At 42.2% G+C, this 26,325-nt stretch overlaps 1 protein-coding gene across 2 annotated transcripts in view; it reads left to right on the top strand.

The window, feature by feature from the left end:
• Positions 1-26,325, top strand: part of SHISAL1 (shisa like 1) — a 121,801-nt gene that overhangs the window by 56,724 nt on the left and 38,752 nt on the right. For both annotated transcript variants that reach the window (XM_051962337.1, XM_051962336.1), the window contains exons 2-3: positions 7,061-7,160; positions 11,383-11,596. In XM_051962337.1, coding sequence (XP_051818297.1) covers positions 7,094-7,160; positions 11,383-11,596 — 281 coding nt within the window. In that variant the 5' untranslated portion in view covers positions 7,061-7,093. The remainder of the gene's footprint in view (positions 1-7,060; positions 7,161-11,382; positions 11,597-26,325) is intronic.

Below are 26,325 nucleotides of genomic sequence, written 5' to 3'. Positions count from 1 at the left end.
ATTCTGTCCATTTTTTTTTTTGATCATGACTTTCAAGTTGTCCAATAATTCATTTTTTTTTTTTCAGAGGCAATTGGGGTTAAGTGACTTGCCTTGGGTCACACAGCTAAGAAGTGTTAAGTGTCTGAGGCAGAATTTGAATTCAGGTTCTCCAGATTTCAGGGCTGGTGCCCTATCCACGGCACCACCTACCTGCCCCTAGTCCAGTATTTCTTAAATTATCTCTCCTAAATCTATTTTCCAGGTCAGTTGTTTTTCCAGTGAGGTATTTTACATTTTTTTTTTTTCATCCTTTTTCAGTTTGACTGATTCTTGATGTCTCATAAAACTGTTAGCTTCCACTTGCCTGATTCTAATTTTTAAGAAATTGTTTTCCTTGGTTAGTTAGCTTTTGTTTCTCTTTTTCCATTTGGTCACGTTTACTTTTTAAGAATTGTTTTCTTTAGTGCTTTTTCTCCCTGCACCTCATCCTTTGGCCAATTATATATTTTAAGGAATTGTTTTCTTCAATCAATTTTTGTCCTTTTTGCAAGCTATTGACTCTCTCTCTGTCTCCTTCCCCTTTTGCCTCCTCTCCTTCTCCCTCCCCAAATTATGTTCTATCTCTCTTATTTGATTTTTAAAATCTTTTTGAGCTCCTTTAAGACAACTTTTGGAGTTTGAGAACAATTCACTTCCCTTTGTGAGATTTCACATGTAGACATTGACAATATTGTCCTCTTCTGAGTTTGGGTTTTGATTTGCTCTGATGCCCTAGTTTTCTATTGTTGTTGGCTCTTTTCTTATTTTTGCTCATTTTTTACTGTTTTTTTTTTGTTTTTTTTTGTGTTCGTGTGATTTCTGAGGTTGATCTCTCCCCTAGGATACAGGTGGAACTGTTGCAAGCTTCAGCATCTAATCACTGATTTTCTGCACCAGAACTTTAGGTGCTGATGGCTTGTCCACTGAGTTGGGGTGATCCAACCAAATCATGTCTATTGTGCCAGGATTTCAGGGCTGGTGGTTTGCCTGCTGCACTGGAGTTGGAGGCCTCTCAGCTGGCCTGCTGTACCAGAACAGATGGGCGTCAGTTGCTGATCCATGTTGTGGATAAAAACTCCTGCTGGTTTTTCTGGGCATCATCTGTATTGGGCTGCACTTCCCTTTTATCCAAGGGAGACAGACCTTTCCTAAATTCCTTCTAAGTTATCTTAAAATGGAAAAATATTTCACTCTATTTTTTGTCAGTTCTATTGCTCTAGAATTCATTTGAATGCTTGATTTAACATTGTTTCTGAGGGAAACTGGAGAGAGTGGGTTGGCAGCTGGTGGGGCTGATTGTCCCCTTTTCTACAGAAGTTGCCTTCTTACGTGATGGTTATAAGAGAGCTGGAATGGAAGCATGATTAGCAATCTGAGGCTAGTGCTGCCAGTCCTGGTCTCCTGTGTTCATCTACTTGTTGGTTGATCTACAGCTGTTGTTGATGACAATGAGGAAAGTGGACCTTTTCTCCCCAATTATTCCTATCCTCAGTGGTAGCTACAGGAACTAATCTGCAAGCAGATCCAATGGTCTGAAGGAAACTGTTAATTCCCCAGGTTTTTGATGTTCAGGGATACGGGGGCTGTATCCACTGGGGTCTGAGGGAAGATGGTGGTCATGGTGGGGTGGATAGTTTAACTTGTCTGACCAATGCCTCTTTCTGTCTCTCAATGAACTTAAATTGCTTACATTCTCCAGGAGAAAGGGAACAGCATGAATTTAGTGTTATAATGCAAAGATAAGGCAATACAATTATATTTAATGGAAATACAAAGTAAAGAGAGTGGACAATGAATAGGGAACCCAGGAAAGGCTTTGCATAAGAGATGGCACCTGAGCTGGTCAACAAAGAAGTGAAACAGGGGATCCAGTGAAATGGAGGCATTCCTGGAATGGGTAGCCTGTGCTAGACGGTGGTGATGGGAGATAGAATACTATGAGTTTGAGCCCAGACTCAAACACAAAAACCTGTAAAAATTTATATGAATAGCAATGAAGTGCAGTGAACAGAACCAGGAGAATATTATATTGTACAGCAATTAATTGTCCTGACCTTCCCAAACCTTTCCAACCTTTCAAGGTCAAGGTTAGAGTCTCTAGGCTCCTCTAGGAAGCTCTCCTAGACTAAGCTAGCCCACACTCATCATTGATCTCTGTGTATCTCTGTCTTTTTCTGTGTGTCTCTCTCCTTACCTTTATGTATGTCTCTTTCTGTACCAGGTCTGTGTGTTTATGACTGTTTCCACTTCTATCTCTGTCTCTCTCTTTGTTTCTGTCCACTTCTTTTTTCTCCCTGTCTCTGTCTGGTCACTTTTTCTCAAAACTCCCACGTGAGTTACTTATTTCTCTGCCCATAATTGACAGAACCCTAATTGTATCATTCACTTATAAATTTTGAGGACGCCATAATTCTGGGTTATGTTCTGTCAGAGAATATGAAAGCTGGAAAGAACCTTAAAGGTCATCCCATCTATCACCTGTATTTTATGAGAAATTAAGGTCCAAAGAGCCTCAACAAGGGGAGTGGCAGGACTAGAATCCAAGATGTGGTTCTCAAGGCAGTATCCTTTCTGGATTTGTTCCATCATCACACATAAGCTATCATCCTAAAGAAGAAGCATCAGATGCATGCTTTCTTTGGCCAGCTGCTCTTCTGCTAGTGTCTCTACTCACCAGCTGTCTGGGATGAGCCTGGTACCACCAGGGAAGCAACAGCATCCATGACAGAAAGTAGGAAAAGCAATGCTATAGCCCCCCCTGGGACTATCTGAAGTCAGACAAGTTGCCTGGTATTTGGACCAGGTCCTCTGCCTTCAAATCCAGTATGTCTAAAGTGGTCTAGTTTGTAAGCACTTATGAAAGGATTATTGAAGGGTTTAATGAATAGCAAGGCAGACACCAAATTGTGAAAGGCCTTGAATGTCATACTTACAAGCATGGGCCTTTCTTCAATAGACAATGGGGAGTCATTAAAGGGTTTTCAACAAAGAAAGGAGGCAGAAATAGACTAAGGAGGCATCTAGCTTAAACATTCTATACACTAAGCAGCTATTCATTTTTTTTTCATTTTATGATATTTTCCCAGCAATTACATGTTAGAACAATGTTTTAATTTTGAGTTCCAGATTCTCTCTATCCTTCCCTCCCCTCCTGATAGAGTAAACAATTAAATATAGGTTCTACATGTGCAATCATTCAAAACATTTCCACGTTAATCATTTTGTACAAGAAACTCAAAAAGAAAGAAAAGAGGAAAAAAGAAGGAAAGTAAGAGAGAGAGAAAGAGAGGGGGAGAGAGGGAAGAAGGAAGAAAAAAATTAGTATGCATCAGTCTATTCAGACAATATCACTTCTTTCTCTGGAAGTGGATAACATGTTTCAGGGATTGCCTTGCTGAGAATAGCCAAATCATCCACAGTTCTTCATTGTACAATGCTGTTTTCATTGTGTACAATGCTCTCCTGGTTTTGCTCATTTCACTTTGTACCAGTTCATGTAAGTCTTTCCAGGTTGTTTCTAACATCATCCTGGTTTTCTTTTAGTACAATAATATTCTGCTACAATCATATACTATAGCTTGTTTAACCATTCCCTGATGGGCATCCCCTGAATTTCCAATTTTTAGCCACCACAAAAGGATCTGCTATAAATATTTTTGTACAAATGGGTTCTTTTCTTTTTTTATATCTTTAGGATATAAACCCAATAGTGCTATTGCTGCAGTTGTATACCTCCTTTGGGATCACAACTATTCATTTGTAATGTTTTGTGCTCTGAGCTTCCCTTTTCTGAGGCCCCTTCCAACCCAACCTTCCATCCCCTTTTCTATGCAACCTCCCAGCTGCAATCTTCCCTATTCTAAGGCACCTCCCAACTCTGATATTCCCTCTTCTAAGACCCTTCCCATCTCTGATATACACGGTTCTAAGGCCCTTCTTATCTCTGACACTCCCTGTTCTAAGACCCTTCCCAGTTCTGACATCCCCTGTTCTAAACCCCTCTCAGCTCTGACATTCCCTGTTCTAAGACCCTTCCCAGTTCTGACATCCCCTGTTCTAAGCCCCTCTTTGCTCTGACATCCCTTGTTCTGTGATTTTTCTGGGAGGCAAAGGGGGTGGATAGGAGGACTCAGAGTTATGGTGATCTGGAGACTAGTTACAGCTGGGTCTCTGACCCTGGGAGAGTAAGTCACTTCACCTTTCAGGGTCTCAGGCACCCCTCTAGGCCCCTGCATTGCAGAACAGCCTCTGCTTTGCTGCAGAAAAGGGAGTTTCCTTACCAAGCGCTCCCCACACCCATGAAATCACAGTTCTGGACTTTAAAAAATAACCCGTCCCAGCCGACTCCCTTCCAAAAGCACCAAGGAGTCTTTCCTCTCTCTTTTAAAATGGCACCCACATCAGAAGCAGGAATGTTGTGAATCAGACAAAGGCTCTGTCCTAAGAGCTGCCCTGGCTGCCACCCAAGCCAGCCAGAGACATTCCCAGCACAAGTCAAGTCCCTGCTGAATCTGGGTCTGGCCCAGACTTCAGATGAGGGCTAGAAGGGAGTGATGTCATGACTTCTGGGCCCAGCATCAGTGCCTGAGCGAGGCTGCCAGTAGGAACCGAGGTGGGTAGATTCCACCTCAGGCACATCTTGTTCCAAGAGTTATAAAGGATAAAAACTCCATGGGCAGAGAGAAGTTTCCCTTCAGAAATGATTAGTGGAAGAGATCTCAGGGTCTAGTCCACTCCATGAAACAACAAAAACAACAACATTTAACTTTTTAATAATGCTTGCTATGTACCAGGCACTATACTAAGAACTTTGCAGCGATCATCCCCACAACTCTGGGAAGATAGGTGTACCTATTATACCCATTTTATGGATTTGGAAACTGAGGTGGCTGAAGTGACTTGCAGAGAATTATACACACAGCTAGTAAATGTCTGCAGGCTGAGAATATGTCGGGGAGATGGAAGTCACTCACCTCATTACTATAAAGCAGATACAGGATCATCTTAGGAGAGTTCCTCTAGCAATGAAGGGGCTGGAAAAACCAAATAGTGGCTCTAGAGCTGAGTCTAGAAGGGATTCTCAGAGGCAGATTTGATGAGGTGGAACCTTCCTGGCTAAGAAAAAGTAGGAACAAAAACATGGACCTGGGAGATTGAAGAGTATAGGAAGTAGGTCAGATTTGGCAGCTAGGCAGACTTGCTCTACTTGGTCCTAGAAGGAAATGGAAGAGAGGTAAGTTGCAGTTTGATAGAAAGAAAACTTCTGAACAGGGACAGCCATGGAAAAGGAGCCAGGACGGGTTGCCTTGAGAGATAATCAGAGTCAGGGGGAGGAGGAGAATTTTCCTAAGTGCTAGGGAAAAGGGTACAGTGATTAATTGTCCTGACCTTCTTCTTCCCAAACCTTTCCAACCTTTCAAGGTCAAGGTTAGAGCCTCTAGGCTCCTCTAGGAAGCTCTCCTAGACTAAGCTAGTCCACACTCATCATTGATCTCCCTCTGTGTATCTCTGTCTTTCTCTGTGTGTCTCTCTCCTTCTTCTCTCTCAGATTCTGTGAGCTCCATTTCCATTTCTGAGCCTCAGTCTCCTCATCTGTAAAATGGCTGTAATAATGCTTGTGCTGCCTTTCTCCCAGAATAGTGGAGAGCAAAGGGCTTTGTAAACCATAGTATCCTGTAGAAAAGGGACCTATTCATTTTGGAGGATAACAATTTACAAGGTAAACTGAGCTTCTTGTCCTTCCTGAAAATCTTGGACAAATCACTTCCCAGCACAGATTAGGAACTTAATAAATATTTATTCATCGATTGTTTTTTCTTTGAGGTTTTAGTTTTCCAGGCAAAAATCCACACAGGATCCATATGGTTCATGAGTATCAGAGGTGGGAATTTGAGCCCTGGTCCTCCTGAATCCCAAGTCCACAAGAGATGGCTAATACCTCACTTCTGTGTTCCCAAGAGAATGTGCAGAACATGTTCTCTGGAGCCCTTAATTTTCAGAGGAAATAACTGACATCTTGATTTGTTATCTCAGCCAGGCTTTGCACACAGTAGTCAAGTAACATGAGTAGGATGCAACAGAATCCCTTTGCCCTTCACAAGGTTTTGTTCTTCCAATTCCACCATCTTAAAATTCAAGGATCCAGAAGCAGTTCTAGATCAGTCAATGCCTGGGACAAATGCTTTTTGAAACATTGTTCATAGATCATAATTCAATGCAACAAACACTTATTAAGTACCTACTATGCATAGCATGCTGGGCTTGGGGATAGAAAGGGCTGATATTCTACCTGGGGAGACAACACGGGCACTTAGGAGTAAATACAAAATAATTTGAGCAGCTGGGGAAGTCGGGGAAGGTATTATATAGGTGCTGGTACTTTGGAAGGAAGATAGATTCTAAGAGAGGGAGATGAGGAGTACATGATGGGGTGGGGTTAGACAGCCTGGAAAAATGTTCGGAGGAGAGAGATAGAGGAACAGATAGCAGGTCAGTTTGTTGTAACAACTTATTGAGCAACATTTATTCAACAAATATTAAGACTACAACCTCTGTATATCGGAACCTGAGTTTCTATAAGCATTGTAAAACATAGTCTCTGCCCTTAGAAAGCTAGAAAGAGCAGAATATACGGCATTGACTATAATGCCTATTATCATATTGTAAATTTATGAGTAAAAGGTATAATGAGATCAAAGAAGGGAGAAATCACTTTCTTCTAGAGGCAGGGCCCAGCACAAGCTTCTTGGAGGAGGCAACATTGGTATGGGGCCTTGAAGGGCAGGCAAAAAGTCAAGTAGACAGTTACCTGAACATGGCCTCTGACCAAGGTAGGCTGTGTGACTTCCAGAACGTAATTGAGACTCATTGACTTCTTTGGGTCTTTCCTGGGTTGGGGTGGGGAATGGAAGTGACGCTGAGTTTTTGAGCCTGTCAATTAGCCTCTCTGTTCAGCCAAGGCACTTACTGACTGCCTCCTGAGTCCTCAGGATCACGGTAATGAGACTTCTCTAATGATTTCTTGTCTCTCTTTGCTCAGGTAATTCCCTGACAAATCAATGACAGCCAAACGATGACAAGTTGTGGCCAACAGTCCTTGAATGTGCTCACGGTCATTCTCTCATTGCTGTTCTCAGCAGGTAAGGAAGTCTCTGCCAACTTCATCCTCTTGGGGTGGAACTGGGACTGTGGGAGAAAGCCTGAGGAGGAGACAACAGTAGTCACTGTACATGGTCGGGAGGAGCCAGAGGTTCTGATGGGGGCCACACAGGAGGGAGTGAGCACCTTAGATAATACAAAGAATCCCATTTATATCCCTGTAGGAAGAGTCCTGGGGATCAGAAGAGTCCTAGTGTCGCAGGATTTCTACAGAGAGTGCTGGGGGATTGGATGGGAGACCTCAGCAAGCACTGAGAGATGGTGGGAAGAGGAGTGATCTTAAAATCATAGGTCATGTGTTCAAATTCTGACTCTCTGTTGTATAACCTTAGTCAAGTCCCCCTATCTGGGCTTCAGTTTTCTCCAGTGAGCTAATTTGATGGGAATGGACCAGAAAGGTGCCCTCTGTCCCTAGAACTCTGATACCAAGTACTGATTTTCTATGAGACCCCACTGTGAGACCCCACTGCCCTGCCCCTGTTGAAGGAAAATACAACATTGCAGCCCCCAAGTTCCAGCCTCAAGCCCTGCAAAGCAGAAAAGCTTGCAGCAGGTAGCCATCTCCCTTAAAGCCCAGGCAGCCTGGAGAGGTCAGTATTCTGGAGTAGCGCCTAGTTTAAACAGCCACATTAGGGGTGGTTGATCTCTTCAGGCCCAGAAGCCTTTTTTGCTCCTCAGAAATTCCCCTGTAGTGTCCAAGGGACAGCTATTCTCCACCGCTAGCAATACCACTGACCTTTAAAAAAATGTATTCCCAGACCTCTTGTCTCATTTTCCTGGTGCTAGGGCTCAGATATTCCAAGGCTGTTAGTCGTATATTTAATAGTTTTCTTCCCGGGACGTGCAGTGAAGTGTCTCCCACAAAAAAGGAATCCCAGCGGCCACTGCCTGGCTCCCTGGGCTCACGGATACCCTGCTTGTCCCTGTAGCTACACAGAGAGACATGAGTCATATCTCCTATGAGCTGGAAGAGGCAGCAGGAGCAGAACAGTAATGAGAGAGCCAGCAGGGTGGGGGAAGTAAGATCCCAATGCAGGGGCTTGGAACCCGGACTGGCTGCCCCTCACTAGTCAGCCCTAAGATCTTGGGCACGTCCTTTCCTCAATCTTCTGTAAAAGGGGACAGAGAGCTCCCTTCTCCCTCTGGCATTCAGGGGCTAGGATTTGAGGTCCAGAGATCTGTGTTTGAATATACCCTTAATTCCTTGTTAGCCATGTGGCTTTGGGGAACCCTTCCCTTGCCAGGTTTTGAATTTCCTCATCTGTAAATGCAAACTTCAACACGCTCTAAATGAATGATTCTATAATCCAAATTCACTGAACCCAACTCCCTGGACTCAGATTCTTTTTCTATAAACTCCAAGGTTGAACTAAGTGATCTCTAAGGGACCTTGTAGCCCATAGCTGCCACTCCTATAGTCTTTGAAGATTTATGGAGTCCTTGAGGTCAATGACAATGGAAGTCAGGTGATATGGATCTCATTTCCCCAACGATCTACAAATAAGGAAGCTCAATTCTCTGTCCAAAGTCACATAGCTAGTGAGAACCGGATTGGACCCAGAATTTAGGTCTCCTGACACCAGATCCCCAGTGCCACTGACTGCAGGACTTTCCAACTTGTCAAAATTCCTGGCACTTATAGCATTTTGCCAAAAACAAAACAAAATAAAAAATCCTTCACAGTGGGAGAAGTCTGAGCATCTGACTGGAACTCACTGAAAATGATACAGATTAACTGCCAACAGGAAGGCCTGCCCATTGCTTAAAATGTTCCTTAGGAGGCCCAGAAGCTTCTCTGTATTTCTCCTTTCTTGGTTTTCCTCATTCCAATAGTAGAGCCTCCCTGTGATGGAGGAAAGGTTCACCTTTAGAATTGTAGAATCCTTAGAGTTTGAGGATAATCCCTTTCTTTTAGAGAAAACACTTTGGCCCTTGATTTTCATCTACAAATTAAAATAAATGCAAGGGCCAATTGGAAGGGACATTGTTAAGTCCAACTACCCCACTTTCCATGTGAAAAAGCCACTGAGGCTGTGGATTTGCTTGAGGTAGCCCATGTAGGTCACTCAGGAGCTGATTTGAGAAGCAGCATGGCCCCATGATAGGGAGATTGGCTCTGAGGGGAAAGGCGGACCTTCACATCTGATCCTTATAATCAGCATGACCTATTGGACACCCTGGCCTCTGGGGTCCTTTTAAAGTCTGTGATCCTAAACTAGGATTCGAATCCTTTTTTCTCACTGAAAACCTGCCCATTTCTCTATCACACTGATTTTAGCCAAATACCCTGAGAGAAGGTTCAGCTGATCCAGGGGCACAGAGCTATTAAGAAACACAAAGCTTAGTTTTACGTAGTGCATTTTGTGCAAAATCATATTTATTTAGTTAGTCCAGATGTTCATCCAGCTATTTTGTCTATACCAGCCACCCAGGATATACTGAGCAACTACCACTTGTCCAATGAGCACAGAGGACACACAATAAATAATCTATGGACTTCAAATCAGGATTTTGTGCTGGAAGGGATCTTAGAAATTTAATCTGATCTAATTTAATCCTGAGACTCCAAGAGGGGAAACGTCATAGGGCAAAGTTACCCAGGTACTAAGCAGGGTAGGAAGCCAGAGTCTTACTCCAGAGAGAGTGCTTTAAACTTTTTCCACTCATGATCCTTTTCACTTGAGAAATTTTTCCATGAGCCCAGGTATACAGGTATATAAAATAGGTATACAACCTGAGCAACCTGAGATCTCTATAGACCTTGCTTAGGGTTACACAGTCCAATAAATATTTGAATTAAGATTTTAATCCAAATGTGCCTGCAGATACAGTAGGAGGTCAGGGAAATCGGTGAGATTAGCATCATCTCATTTCTAATAACAGATCAGATCCAGCATCAGGGGGATGAAGGCAGTGAGACTTAGGTAGGCCTTGAAAGATAGTTATGGTCCATTGGAGGAGAGATAAATTCATTCTGTGGGTTAGTTGGGCACCCTTCTGAAGAAAATGCATGGTCTTTTTGATAGCTGTTTGCTGCTCAGGGAGAGATCAGCAATGTGAGATCAGAGATGTCTTCGTGGAGGAAAGGGGCCACCTGAAATAAGTGAAATAAAGCGAGGCAGTCACTTGGGTTGAACCAGAATGTAGAGAGTCATGCAAGCCAAGTTCAGGCAATGTTTGTTCCAGGAGGAAACAGGACATCAGATACAACCCTCCCATTTTTCAGAGGAGAATACTCAAAGAGTAAAGGAAGTGATTTGCCCAATGTCATACATGTAGTAACTAAGATAGGATTTGAATCCAAGTCTTCATGACTCAAAGTCCAGGATCCTCTCCACTATATCATGCTATGTTCAAGGGGAATAAGGGCAGTAGGCTGAGATCCAGAAATCTAAGGTCAGTATTCTGAAATTCTACAGACATGGATTAATCACTTGTTGTATACAAAATTTTGGGATGAGAGCTATGGGAAAAACATTGCAGAAGACATGATCCTGGCCTCCATGGAGCTCATAAGCTGAAGGGGGTAGAGAATGAAAGAGGTGCAGAAATTACTAAAATGTAAAATGGGGACAGGTAGATGGCACACTGGATAGAACTCAGACCCTGAAGTCAAAAGGACCAGAGTTCAAATCCAGTCTCAGGCACTTAATACTTACCTGTTAACCTGGGCAAATCACTTAACCCTAATTGCCTCAACAACAACAAAAAGGAAAAAGAAAAGAAAAGAAAAGAAAATGTAAAATGAGATGATAAGTAGACAAGAGGAATATAGCCAAAATGAAATCAGAGTCCAAATAAGGGTGAGAGCTCTTTTTCCCAGAAATCTGGGAAATCAGGGAAGGCTTCATGGAGGAGTTAGCATTTGCTAGTACAGAGAAAAGGGAATCATCTCTTTTATATAGAATATAGAAGGTTCGGTAGAGAGTAATGTGAAATAAAGTAGGAGCCAGTCTAGGAAGGATTCAGGAATTTGCATTTTAGGGGAATCCTCAGGGCATTTAAGCAGGTGAGTTTTCAGGTCAGAACTGGAGTAAGAGGGTGACTCTGACTGGAGTCCAAGGCCAATTCCAGCAGGAGAAAGGAAGGAAAACCTACTCATCTCCTGGAGAACACACTGTGTGCAAAGTCCAGGAATGACCAGATGCGCCCCTGTCAGTGACCCACCATCACAGAGCCCTTCTTGGCTTGTTTGTTTTGCAGCGCTGTCCGCACACTTTAGAGTCTGTGAGCCCTACACCGACCACAAAGGTCACTACCACTTTGGCTTCCACTGTCCCCGGCTTTCTGACAACAAAACCTTCATCTTGTGCTGTCACCATAACAACACGGTCTTTAAATACTGCTGCAACGAGACGGAGTTCCAGGCGGTGATGCAGCTGAATCTCACCCAGCAATCCGAAGGCTACATGCATAAGTAAGTCCCCTGTTGACCCTTATCTTTTAAAGGACCTCTTTGGAGCAAAAGGACCAAGGGGTTGGGAGTCAGATTTCACCTGGGGGCAAATACTGGTGAGCCTCTCTGACTTTCACTTCCCTATCTGGAAAATGGGAAGAATAATAATTCTCAAACTACCTATTGCCACCATCCAATATTGTTAAAAAGGAAAATGCCAGAGAAAGGAGAATTACTGCTTGGGCATCCTTCTTTCCCCTGGTATTAATGTTTGTCTCTTACACATTTGCACACACACACACACACACACACACACACACACACACACACACACACATATCCAGGAGAAACATCAGCCCGTTATATTGTTAGCTTATAAGACTAATCACCCAATACTGTCTGGCACTTAGTCCCCAAAGCTCACATAGCCTTCCGCCCGACATAACTCGAGATGACACAGAACAATAACAGTGCTCTCAGAATTCCAAATGCTTTACAAACATTAATAAGCCCTCGCCAGGCCCCGCTAAGGACAGGAGGCAAATAGGATCGTCACCTTGCTCCAGATGGGGAACACGCTCCCTGAGGGAGGCAACTGATGCCAGCATGAGAATTCAAGTGAAGGAATTTAATATGAAGAGGCAGAGAGCCGACTGGAGGCTTGGCAGGGAGAGGGCTCCAACTTTTCAAATGGAGTGGAGAGGGGATTTTTTTCTTAATCCTTATTTTTAAAACCATGTGTTTCTATAATCTGCATATTTGCATGTGATTTCACACTTAAGCTGGTGAATGTTTCAGTGTTTGGTTCCTGAAACTCATTGAGCAAATTTCAAATGAACCATTTGTCTCCAAGAAAAGAGGGAATTATTGAGTCTTAGGATCATGAGCTCTTCAAATCAGAGCATCCTAGAATCCTAGCAGCTTAAACTACAATGTCCTAGGATCTTAGCACTGGATTATCCTGGAGTCTTAGAACTGGAGAATCATAGACTGTTAGAGCTGGATTATCCTAGAATCTTGGAATTGGATTATCCTAGCATCTTAGAACTGAAGCCTCACAGAATATTAGAATAGAACTGGAGTATCCTAGAGTCTTAGAACTAAAGTATCCTAGAATCTTAGTATTAGAATTTCCTAGAATTTTTGAATTGGGGTATCCTACAAGCTTAGTATTAGAAGATCCTAGAATCTCAGAACTGAAGTCTCTCAGATTCTTAGAACTGGAATATCCTAGTCTTAGAATTAGAATATCCTAGAGTCTTTGGATTTTAGAATTAGGATATCCTAGAATCTTAGAATTGGATTCTCATAAAATCTTAAAACAAGGGTCTTATAGAATCTTAGAACTGGAGGATCTCAAAATCTGAGGATTTTATACTTTAGGTATGATGATTTTAGGTTACAGTTTCATAGAATCTTAGAACTGAATTGTCAGAATCTTATAGTATAAAATTTTTAGAATTGGTATATCTTATATATTATATCTTCTATAGTGTATCTTATCTGGTTTACATAGAATTGTAGAATCTTGGAATCACAGAATAAAAACAAATTCAATGCAACAGATATTTAAGCATCTCCCAGTGCTATGCTAGAGGCACCTGGGATACAAAGACAAAACAAAACAATTCCTGTCTTCAAGGAGATTACAGACTACTAAAATCTGAGAATCTTAGAGAAATAAAATCAAAAGATTACAAGTGACCTCAAGATCACCTAGCTTTTACAGCATTCTGAACAAGCAAAGCCATTCATCTCTGTTTGAATAGCTGCTGTGATAGGGAATTAACTTGCTTCTAAAGTAGATTAGTCCATTTTTTAGCCCAAAGCTAAGAGTTTTCTTTTTTTCTTTCTTTCTTTCTTTCTTTCTTTCTTTCTTTCTTTCTTTCTTTCTTTCTTTCTTTCTTTTTTTCTTTCTTTCTTTCTTTCTTTCTTTCTTTCTTTCTTTCTTTCTTTCTTTCTTTCTACTGGGGAGGATGCAGGTAATGAAGAGTTTTCTCACACCAAGGAGAGACACCACTATAAATATGGAGTTAATTATTAGTTGATGTAGAGACCAAATCCATGAAATTCATCTCAACCAACATTGATGATGTCCCCTTACCACATATGCTAAGAATTGGCTTGTCTTCAGTCAGTATTACATCATTCATTCATTCAGACATTCATTCAATGAACATTTTTTCCAGGCTGTGTATGAGTAACTGAGGGAGCTTTGGACCCACCCTGATACTCAATGAATGTTTATTAAATGAGACTAATGTTTGCATTGGGTAGAAGTCCCATCACTGAACTCCTGTGGGATTAGAAGAAGGAATGGACTCATCACAGAGCCACAGTGCTGTCCTACTTCTCCTCAGTGGCTGCCAGGGCCTTTGGTGGATCCAAGCCGGCCCCTTAGTATTCTCTACACTTGCCAACCCATCTGCTAGCTTCTTCCCTTTCCCTATGCCAATACCCGTGCCTGGAATGCCCTTGCTTCTTATTTCCATCTCTTCAGGCTCTAGGATGCTAGAAGACTCAGCTCAGGGCCCAACTCCAACAAGGATCTTCCCTGGCCATGTAGTTCTTTACTCCCAGATTCCCCTGGATATATTTAATAGAACTTCTTCCTTTGTGTCTATGTATCCTCAGCACCCACTACATATCAGATGCTCAACCAGTGCTTCTTGGATTAAATGGGATTGCATCCTCTCTGAGGGATTTGTGAAAGAGCACAGGGAGGAAGCATACAAAGTCATAAATGGAGTATAATCTGTACTGATGGAAGAATGGCTACATTGATGAAATCACAGAACCAGAATATTTAAGTTTAAATTTTATTCCAAGACTTAGCTTGAGAGATTGACTTTGTAAACATAGTATATGTAAACATACAGCTGGGAGAGGCCTTAAAACAGGGAATATCAAAGCTGGAAGGGAGCTTAGAACAGGAGATGTCATTGCTGGAAGGGAGCTTAGAACAGGGGATGTCAGGGCTGGAAGGGAGCTTAGAACAGGGGATGTCAGAGCTGGAAGGGAGCTTAGTACAGGGGATGTCAGAGCTGGGAGGGAGCTTAGAACAGGGGATGTCAGGGCTGGAAGGGAGCTTAGAACAGGGGGTGTCAGAACTGGGAAGGAGCTTAGAACAGGGGATGTCAAAACTGGGATGGGGCCTAGAACAGGAAATGTTAGAACTGGAAAGGAATTTAGAACAGAAGATGTCAAAACTGAGAAAGGTTTTAGAACAGGGGATGTCAGGGCTGGGGAGGAGGTTAGAATAGGAAAGTCAAAGCTGGGAGGGAGCTCAGAATAGGATATGCCAGAGCTGGGAGAGAGCTTAGAACAAGGGATATCAAACCTTGAAGGATCCTTATAGACTTAGAGGTCATTTAATAAGATCACCTCATTTTACAGATGGGGAAACTGAGGTCCAACCAAAGAAAGTAACTTCTCTGTAGATCATAGAAGTAAGCAGAAAGCCAGCATTCACACCTTGGGCTCCCAGTGCAGCAATGGCCCCACACACATACTTTTACTGCCTCTGTGAAGTGAGTCATTGTTGTCTTTCATATTATTAATTGTTGGGAATCATCTCTTTAACTTGCAGAGGAGACCTGGGGGAGTAGAGCTTAAAGTAAGCTGAGCTGAGCCAATCTCCCCTCCCCACTCAGCCTCACCAAACCCCTCTGCTTCTCCCTAGCACATGAATCAGCCCCAGAGATGGAACTGGTGGCAGCCAAAAGGGTAACAAGCTTGATGACGGATGCCTGATTTATTTATGTTTTCTGAAAGAGCAGAACGGCTTATTTGGGTTGGGGCTGTTTGGCAGATGGAATGCCACACCAGGCTGCAGAAAACTGTCTTGTTGGGGAGCTCACCAAAAAGGAACAGCTTCATTTGGGGGTCAGGTGGATGCACGTAGGACACTGAGGAAGGGAAATGAGGGTATTGAATTCCAAGCATTGTGTCTAGTGTGTACCCTAAGAAAAATCCCAAAGTTTTCTGTATCCTGATTTATAAATTTGTAAAATGGGGGAAATCAAATCAATTGATAACCATTTATTAAATCCTTATTGTGACCCAGCTACCATATTAAGTACTGGAGATATAAAAATAAAAGAAAAACAGTTCCTACCTTCAAGGAGCTTATATTCTAACTGGGGATTCAACACTGTTATACAGAAATATCTCTTTCTTTTTTGAATTCTTATAGTAATAAATCTACCATAATACAGAAAGTGCAAATATAAAAGTCCAGGTTTGTTATGCTTCAGCACAAGTTCAGAGAGGTAGAAGACTCACCCCTGAACAGAGATTAGGATCTGTGGACAAGTTTTTATAGAAAAGATTATGTCTCAGCGACAGAGAACTAATTCTTTTACATATTGCAATCTTGTACATTCTTTAGGCTATATAAGTTAAGGAAAAAGATAAATTTATTATCCCATGATTCCTATATCCCTAATTAGACTATAGGTAAACTAAGTCTGTCTACTGATTAAACTGTATTTAGAATTCACAACTAGGCCAAGTGATAAGAAAGATTCACATGTCTATAGTGGCTGTGTCAGTAGAATTCTATTCTTATGCTAAATAACTCCGGAAGACTTAAATCTCTCTTTTCAGTTCTTATCTGAGGAACGTTAAGCATTAGTATTCCATGAATCAGTTTTTGGTCAAGTGAGGTTAATATTAATTATTATAATTTTATTATATATTATATTATATTATATTATTTATATTATTGTATATTATATTATATAATTATAAAAGAAGAAAAGCTTTTAATAACCAAGAGTTGAAGGAGGAATGGTTCTGAACTTCAAACAATTAAAAATTAATTTAAAAAGAGATCAAAGATAAAAAATTATAATCACAATATGTAAGCTGCTTGAGGCTTCACTTTTTCTTTGTATATCCAGCACTAAATACAGTACATGGCAGACAGTGGAGGCCTAATGCTTATAGATGGATTGATTGTCAGAGTTGAACACTTGTTCATCTGTCTCATGGAAGTATTTTGAGAAAAGAACTCTAAAATCTACATCTTTCAAGAAATGAGTTGTTGGGGAGAGGAAGGTGACCAGAACCACTTTTGATTCTGCCTTTCTTGGGAAATTTCTGGCGTTCCTCTCACCCACAGAGAGAGCCTGGTACTCAGCAAAATCCTGAATTTGAGATCAAGAGACATGAAATCGCTTCCTAAATGCCTCATGCCAGTACCTCATAATCCTCATTCTCTGGGATGATCGTCCTCTCTGGGAGTTTTCAAGGAGGAGGCTGGATAACTAATTCTCTGGTGTGTTGTAACAGAGGGTTTTTCCTTGAGTATAGGTTGGATGATTGCCCAGGTCCCTTTCAGCTCTGAAATTTTGGCTTCCCTCTGAGTCTGTGATAGCCTCCCTTCTCTAGACATGGCCTAGTTTGTCAATGTTCCTCCTAAAACATAGTGCTCAGTTCTCTGTGGATTTCAAATATTCATTGACCCATAATGAGCTCTAGCACATAGAAACACTATTATCTAAATTATCTAAGAAGACTCCATCGATAGCCTCCTCTAATGCCTTACCAATGTCAGGGTGACCTTGAGCTCTGAAAAACTTAGAGCCTGGAGTCCAACCTCTGACAGGTTCTTCTGGGCTGGAATACCATCAAGTCTGGGATCAATGATAAAATATGTATTTGTGATCCAAAGATGAGCTGAGCTAAGTTCTAAAAAATTCATCCTTGGATTGGCTACAGATGGCTGAATTTTTCTGCCAAAGCAACTCTCAAAGTTCACTAAGTCATAGTAAACCTGCTATCTCTATTAGTGGAAAGAGCACCCACACAAAATTGTGATATCTCTCCACTATCAGATCCAAAGTTGAACTAGAGAAGCTGTGGAGCTAACTTTTGAAGAGAACCAGACGACATCTCCTTTATAGAAAAATACACCATGGAATATCTTTCCCTAGCATGAATTTAATTGCAGGGAGAAAGGTTGTCTCTTCAGAGCAGTGATTTGCTTTCTGTTGTCAAAAAACATAAATTCTGTGGCCCAACATGGTCCTCCTTAATGCCATCACTCCTCCATCCTCACCTTGAAAATCTCTAAGTGACAACTTAATTTTCCATGTTAAGGCTAAATTTTCCATCCTACAATTTCTCCAGGTTATGCTTTCTAGGGCCAAGCAAGATAAGGCTTCTCCCTCACCCAGGTAGCAACCCTTCAAAAACTTGAAAGTAGCTGTTATTCCTCCTTCCCCTAAGTATCCTCGGTCTCCAATTCCCTCAGACAATCCTCCTATGATGTGGTCTCGTTTCCTTGTACTATACTGGCCACCCCCACCATGCTCTCCAGTTTATTAATAGTGTTTTTTAAAGACCATTACTTGCAACTGAGACCCAGAGTCCCCTGGGGGGGGTTGTCTGAAGAGAAGAAATCAAAATTACTTTCACTTTTTCTCCCTCTGGTGCCCCCGAATACATACTGACAGTCCACACAGCCAAAGATTTGCTGACTTTCCTTCTTATCCGATGTCTACAGAAAAGCCTTCGCTCTCTTATTTTATTATTATTTATGTTACTTCTGGATGGAAAGGCTGTGTTTAGATGGTCCCAGCTCCAGTTGGGCTGGGTTTGGTCAGCTTATCAGCACTGCTTCTCTTGGAAGGTTTATAACTCACAAATTGCTTTTTAGAAACATATCTGTTTATTGCTTGAGAAGCCTTGAAAAAATTTTCAGCTAATAAATAACTGCCAAATACACTGGAAAGTAACATCTGTGCCCATAATGGCATTCTGTTTAAAAGGGCCTCCTGCCACTGAGACAGAGACACAGAGAGACAGAGAGAGAGAGAGAGAGAGAGAGAGAGAGAGAGAGAGAGAGAGAGAGAGAGAGAGTAGAGAGAAAGAGAAAGTGAGAGACAGAAACAGGAAAAAAGGGAGGGAGAGGGAAGGAAGTAGGGAGAGGGGAAAGAAAGAGTTGAAAGAAGGGAGAAGGAGAGGGAAAGGGAGGAAGAGAGATAGGGTGGGTGAGAAAGGGCAGGAGGGAGGGAGACACAGAGAAGGAGAGACATGGAGAGAGGCACACAGAGAGACAAAGAGAGAGACAGAAATAAAGACAAAGACAGAGAAGAGACAGAAAGGGAGGGAGGGAGAGAGACAAAGAGAGAGATGGAGAGAGATACAAAGAGACACAGAGAGACAGACAGTTAGAAACACACACACACACAGAGAAAGCCATCTGGATAGGATTAAGCTCACATTTTCCAAACAAAAAATTAGCTTTCCTAAATGATTCTACCATGTAGGATCCAGAAGACTTGTGCCATATTTTAGAAAGGATCCTATCAAGCTGAGTATTGTCCCAAGGTGAGTAAGGTGGCAAGATGACAGATTGACTGAAGAAACTGGGAATATTTATTTAGTCTGCAAGTGGGAAGGCTCAGGTGGCAGCCCCCTTTGCAGACAGTTTTCACCTAACTAAAAAATTGTGCTGGGGCAGACTGACGAGATTTATTGTGAATGGAAAGTGTCATGAGGTAATCCTTGTGAGTAGTGTTTGAACAGCAAGAGAGTACTTTTCAGGAATACTATAGAGGGGGTTCTTGTTTTGTGTAGGCGTTGTCCTGCGTGTCATACTAGAATGTAAGCTCAGTGAGGGTAGGGACTGGGTCGTCCTTCAGAGCCAAGGGTTCTGCACATTTTTTACAATGATCTTTTTTAATCACAAACTTAGTAAATGTCAGTCAACATAAACACTTCAATGTACAAAGAAAGGACAGAGGAGGGGGCTATGAGGAGGGACATGGGAGTTATAGATGAAATTATGGATCTCTTCCTTGCATTGTTTGTTCACATGTAGGGGAAGGACAGGATCTCTGACTGATTTGATTGATGTGAGGAAACTCTCTATACTGATATATATCAACAAATTCTCATTAATATAAAACTGGAAAGCATCTTGAAGGCCATCTAATCCACTCCCCTTGAGAGATGAGGGGCCATGGTCAGTGAAGTGGAGAATGAGGGGGCTGGAGTGTAAAACAGGGTTCTTGGACCCAAACCCATTATCCTTCTCCATCCCTCCATGTTGGCTTCTTGTAGAGAGCCAGGAGAGCTGTCCAGGATCACACAGCTAATAAGAACCAGAGGAAGTGTGTTAAATGTTTAAAAATAGTAAATTATTACCAAAATATTGATTAATATTTTTATTTTAATATTATCTACATATATAAAAATTTAAATGAACAAATGCCATTTATTAAATATTTGCAAAGTGCTAAGCACCAGGGATGCAAATGCAAGCAGAAAGATGGAATCTACCCTCAAGAAGTCTACATTCTAATGAATTTGAGGCAAAGGCAGGATTTGGACTTCCCAACTCAAAGACCGTCCTCTGTCCGTTACACTACAGTGAATCTAGTACATAATGACTTTCCCTGTGTTGGTTGTTCAGTCATTTTTCAGTCACGTATGACTGTCCATGACGCCATTGAGGTTTCCTTGGCAAAGAACTGGAATGATTTGCCATATTCTTCTCTAGCTTATTCTACAAATGAGGAAACTGAGTATTAAGTGACTTGCTTAGGCTAACAGCTAGTAAGTGTTTGATGACAAGAAGATGAGTTTTTCAGATTCCCTAAAGCTCTGGGCACCAAGACACCACCTAGTTGCCACCATATTCCCTACACATAGTAGATATTTTATTTAAAAAAAGGTATTTAAGTTCCTTTCTAAGTTTGGTAACACATGCTTTATAAGAGCTCTGTAATGATAAATATAAATACACTAATATAGCAACAATAATATTAAGAGCTCAAATTTATATGGAACTTTTAAAGTTTGGAAGAACATTTTTTCTAATTAAATTTCATTTTACTTTCAGACTTGCCTTCCCTTTCTCTTTCCCTTTCCCTCCTCTTTTCCCTATAGTTTGTGTGTATTGTGTCATTGGCTTCTCATAACAGCCCTTAGAGATAGCGCTATTAATATCCCCACTGTACAGATGAGGCAACTGAGACTAGAGATACTTCCTCATGGGTCGCTCTGCTTGTAAATGACTGAGCCAGTTTTGAAACTGATTCCAAGCCCATCACTCTCTTTATGAGCTGCCATGTTCTTTGTGCATATGGGAATCCCGCTAATGAATTTTCAGCAGGAAGGAACCCACTCAGTATAGGGCAGAATGCTCCCCAAGTTGAGCATCTCTTGGCCCTTCCTCTCCCCTGCTCTTCCCAGGCTCCAATTACTCGGGGATGCTGACGTGCCGGTTAAAACAAACTCTGGCGGCCCAGCCAGCCAGGGGAGGCTGCACACGCGATTTGACCAGAAAACATTTATATTCAGGAAACTATAAAAACAAGCTCTCCAGGAAGGGAAAATTGGAAGCAGGCCTGGGTGTGGGGAGAAAGGATTCCGTGCAGGACTAGGACTCTGACAGAGAGGACACTTAAACCCCTTTTGGGATGCCTGTCAGAGGGGGTCTAAGGGAGGGAGGGGCCAGTGCACGTGGCCCAGAAAGCCCAAGGAAGTCCCACAGAACTCTGTCATCTCCAGTCTAGACATGGCTGCCCCACACCCACATTTTCTCCCCTACTAGATTTTGTTGTTTGCTTCTGAAGTGGGATTCGACCAAAAAAAAAAAAAAAGTAGAAAAATAGCTCACATTTTTAAAGTGTTTTAAGGTTTGCAGAGCATTTTTCAAATTAAATTTTATTTTATTTTCAGACCTGCCTTCTCTCCCTTCCGCCTCCCCCTTTCCCCATTAAGAAAGTAAGAAAAATAAACCCCATTATAACTATGTATAGTCAAGCAAAACTAATTTCCACATTGGTCATGTCCAAAAACAATATAGCTCCATCTGCACTCCACGTGTTTAGCCTCCTTGGGAGGATGTGGGCAGCGTATTTTATCATAAATCCTCTGGAATCATGGTTGGCAATTATATTGATTAGATCTCCAAAGTCTTTCAAATCCATTGGTCCATATATTATTATAGTTACTGTATCAGTTGTTCCCTTGCTCCTGCTTTCTTTCCCCTGCATCAGTTCAGACAATTTTCCCGGCCTTCTCTGAAACCATCCCCATTATCATTTTTTACATCCCACTATCCTTCACTGTCATAGAGTGTTTTTAGTCATTCTCCTCTTAGTTTCTACTTCTACTTCTCCTTTCTAACCATTAGCTCACTGATCTCCTTGACTGGGGCAGGACTAGAATGCTGAGAAGGGAGCCTGAAATTTGCTCAGGGAATTGTATCATGTAGATTCCTGCCTTAGTTTCTGCCTCTGTAAAAGTATTGAACTTAATCTCAAATTTCCCTCCTAGGCCTGAGTCTATAGCCATGGACATCAGTCTAGGTCTGAAGTAGGAAGTCATGTGATCCTAGGATTTAAAGGGACACCATTTTACAGATGGGAAAAATTGGGGTCCCCCAAGAATTTAAGCAATTTGCTACAGTTACATAGCTAGTGTCAGAGGGAAGGAATCAAACCCAGGGCTTCCTGATCAAGGAAGATGGGCAGGATATAACAATTGTTCCTAAATTCTTCTCTTGCAGAAGAGGGATTAAAGCTTTTCTCTTTGGCCCCAGAGGGCAAAGAGAAAAAGTGTCAGGAAATGTGTGGCTTTGAGCATGGACTTCTTAGTCTTTTAATGGACTGGAGGGCCACCCACTTCCTTTCCAGCATGGTGGTCCTCAAGGCCATGAAAGGCCAAACTTTCTGGATGGCTCCAAGATTGGGGTTCCGGAAAGAGAAATAGGATGTTTGAGGAAATTTCTGAGTAATAGGGAGCCATGGAAGACTTTTGAACACAAGAGTGTCATGATCAGAGGTAACTAAGAGACATTGTTCTAATGGGAGTGAAGGATCAGAGGAGGAAAGAGAGGAAGCAGGAGGAGCTGACAGGACTGTTGGCACAGTTGAAGCAGGCATTAGGGTGAAAAAGAAACAGAAATGTGATGTCACAGGAGCTGGATACGAATGCTGGATCTTTCACTGCCCTGAACGTAGATTCACCTGGTATCTGCAGAGAGGTGACAAATCAAAGCCATGTTTTGAGCTGTTAGATTTTAGAATTGCAGAGCATTTGGATAAGTCCAAGGAATAGACCCACCCAAACCCCTGGCAAGTAGCTTCCACTGGGCCTCGATGAAGCTCTGCAAACTGATTCTCCAGCCTTCCCAGCTCTCTTCAAGGCTGGGTTTCTGTTCTCAGAGATGAGATGCCCAGCCTCCATGGCAGACCTCCAGCACTCTTTCCTCCCATCCTCAGACATCCTCAGCACTATCCCCAAAGAAGGGATGGGTACAGAGCCCAAAGACCTGGATTCAAATCCAGCCTCTAACACTTATAAGCTGAGCAATTGGGGAAGTTATTCACCCTCAGAGTTTCCATTTTTTCAGCTATAGCATGGAGTCAGGCCAGAAGACTTCAGGGGTCCCTCTTAGCTTAAAGCCTCTGATCTTAGCTTGGCCACAGCTCTCTGAGCCTCAGTTTGCTCAGCTTGGACTAGAGTTTCTAAAGACCTTTCCAGAAGTGAAATGGTGATTCTTGTAGTACTGGAGATTCTACTCCTCCCTGAGCTTCTCTGTCTGTGTCTGATTCTGTCTCTCTCTGTCCCCCTCTGTCTCTTTCTGACTGTCTCAGTCTTTGTCTTTGTCTCTCTATCTCTGAATCTATCTCTGTCTGTCTGTCTCTGTCTTCCTCTTTCCCCCTCTCTCTTTCCATTCCCATTCCCTCCTGCTCCTTCTAGGATATTACTCTGCAATCAGATTCCCTTTTCTCACGTATCTCCAATTTCTCCCTCTCTACTGATCCTTCCCTATCTGCCTACAAATGGGTTCAGGTGTCTTCAATCCTTTTAAAAGCTCCTTGGACTGTCTTCCCTTCTCCCTTTTTTCATGCTAGACTTCTTGAAAAAGGGATTCTCTCTCCTCAGCCCCACAGCACTCTCCCTCCATCCTTGGCCATCTGGCTTCCACCCCCAGGCCCAGCCCCACACTAGGGAAACCGCCCTCTCAAAGGTCACCAGCAGCCTCCTAATCACCAAACCTCACAGCATTTTAAGGATCCTCATCCTCTTTATCTTCTCCTTGTCTTTGGACACCGTTGACATCCCTCCATATTGTTTCCTCCCTCCATTTTCTAAACAGCACAGTTTCTGACTATCCACCCAGCCCTTCTCTATTCCCGCCCAATGTAGGAGCACCCTGAGAATTTGTCCTCGGGTCCTCTCCTCTCCTTTCCATCTTTCCCTTCCTTCCTGTCCCCCTGTCCTCTCTTCCCAAATTCTCTCCTCTCCTTTCTTCTATGTTCTCTTTCTTCAGTCTCTCCCCTGAGAGAAAAAAAGGAGAGAGATGAGGAGAGGACCCAGAGGGAAGCCTATGCAAAAGCATGGAGGCTGGAGATGAAATATAGCATACAAGGAACAGTATATAGAGGATTTGTGACAGGAGAGAGCATGAGAATCTTTTCAGAAAGAAATATTGAGCCCAGATTGAGAGCAGGAGGAAGCCATTAACTCTTTTTGGAACAAGAGAATGGCCATGTAGAGCAGGTACCATGCTACCTAGCACAGAGCGGCCGGCGTAAGGGGATCTGTGTTGTCTGTACATGGGATGTGGGCAGCTATTCCTACCTCATCCTTCAATTAATCATTGTCCTTCAAACTCTCTCCTTCTCTGAAACATGTACACAGACTTCTCACTTGTGCTCCCACATACACAATTATGCGTGCACACAATCATATACAATTATATATACATATGTACAATACACAATCATACAAGTACACCCATAAATACACACAACTATACACATGTATACATATATAATACACTTCTCACACTCTCACATAAGTACACACACACACAATCATACCCACACAGGGGCCGCTTTCTCTCCTATGTGGGCACAACATCACCAGAACAGCCCCCAGAGGCTTGGCCAGAGGTGGTTCAGACACATTCTGCTTTGCTTTCCAAACAGGCCTCGGCTGAGAAGTCACAAATCCTCAGTCTCACTCATTCCCTCGAGACCAAACACTTCTCATGGAACAATAGCTCCAACCACCATGTGTATCTCTATCACCCTCTGGGTTACTTGTAACTGTGGAACAAATAAAAACCAGATGGGAATGAGATGAAGTCTATGGCACGCCTGTCATCCTGTCTGCTACCGTGGCTGTCCCAAAGATGCTTTCAGTTAGCTTACCAAAGAGCCCCAATTCCAATGCTTTCATCCAATTATGAAACAAAAATCTGTAATATCCCCTCAGAGGCTACTCCCCCAACTTGGCACTCTCACTTGCCTTGGAGCAGCATCAAGTGATTGCTACCATGGGTTCTCGGATAACCCTCTGAGGATGCATTCAGAACACGATATAGCTCATGAGCCCCCACCAGTAGTAGAGTTGCCATTTATATTCAGACAAATAGAAACAATTAGCGCTTCGAAAAAACATTTACTAAGACAATATAATAAGAACAGGTGTTACCAAATAACTTCCCATTACCACCTCCACTATAAATCTGAGGCAGATTCTTGCACCAATATATGTGGGGAGAGTGGGCAAGAGCTTAAGTGCAATTGTAGTGACTCACAGGTGTAGAGAACATATCTGGCTATGGAAAATCACAAATGTTATTACTGCTGCGTCTAAGAGTCCTTTCTACCGAGTACTCCTGCATCTTCTCCCAGGTGCATCAACTCTACGGTGTGGATTCCTTATTTAGGTTCCCATGGTCTGCTCTTTAGAGCCTGCCTCTGGTACCCAGATGGCTGTTTCTTGAAGCTGATTTTTTACCTTGAATGATATTTCTGTAACCATATCTGCTTCAATTAGGATGAGAGAATATCTGAGAGTTCCTTAACTTGGACCTTGGAGTCTCTCAAACTGCTAGATAAAGTGTCTCCTGGGCAAGTGGCTGTCAGACCTGGATAGGGAGAGAAGAGAAGATACAAATCTCAGCTCTGATCCTTGACTACTTCCCTCTTTCTGGGACTATTTAAATCCTACAAAGGGCATGACTATTTTGCTTCCTTGAACCACTTTCTTTAATCCCATTGTAGAAATATATTCTCACATCATAAAGGGATCAGTCCATCTGCTCATCTTGTGACCATCTAATTATCTTTTCTTTACTTTCTGGGACTTTAAAAACTGAAAGGTATTAGAGAATCATCTTCCTTACAAGTCCCTGTATCCACCCACGGAATAAGTGTCTGAACACTAAACCAAAAAGAATAATGGCAGGATAACAATTTAACCCAGAACCATTTCTATCTGAGCTTTGTTGAACATAAAGACGAGAAGAATAAATCGATGACAGCTACAAATAAAAGCAAGTGATAAAAACCTCTATTTTGTAGAAACCGACCTGAAATCTCTTTGAGGACATGACAAACAAACTTTATTAGGATCAGAACATCATCACAGATTGCACTGTGGCCCACCATCAATTGAATGTAGCATCAAGCTATAAAAACTTAAGAAGATTGTTCTTAATGAAGTTCACTGTATCAAAGACTGATAAATTCCATGCTACTTGGTGAAGAATGGAGAGTGGGAAAGCATTCAAAATAATGAGGTTCAATCTAATTCAATAAACATTTATTAAGCACCTACTATGTGCCAGGCACGATGCTAAATACTGGAGATAAATTACTAAAAAGAAAAACAATCCCTACTCCTCAAAGAATGGATAATCTAATGGAGAAGAGGGCAGCATACAAAAGGAGGCAGAAAAGGAGAAGCCTGTGGTCACCCAGTGCACCAAG

The sequence above is a fragment of the Antechinus flavipes genome, chromosome 5, assembly GCF_016432865.1.
Source record: "Antechinus flavipes isolate AdamAnt ecotype Samford, QLD, Australia chromosome 5, AdamAnt_v2, whole genome shotgun sequence".
In the NCBI taxonomy this organism is placed as follows: Eukaryota; Metazoa; Chordata; class Mammalia; order Dasyuromorphia; family Dasyuridae; genus Antechinus; species Antechinus flavipes.
The sequence above is the reverse complement of the archived record's forward strand: the minus strand, read 5'-3'. Positions and strand labels throughout refer to the sequence as shown.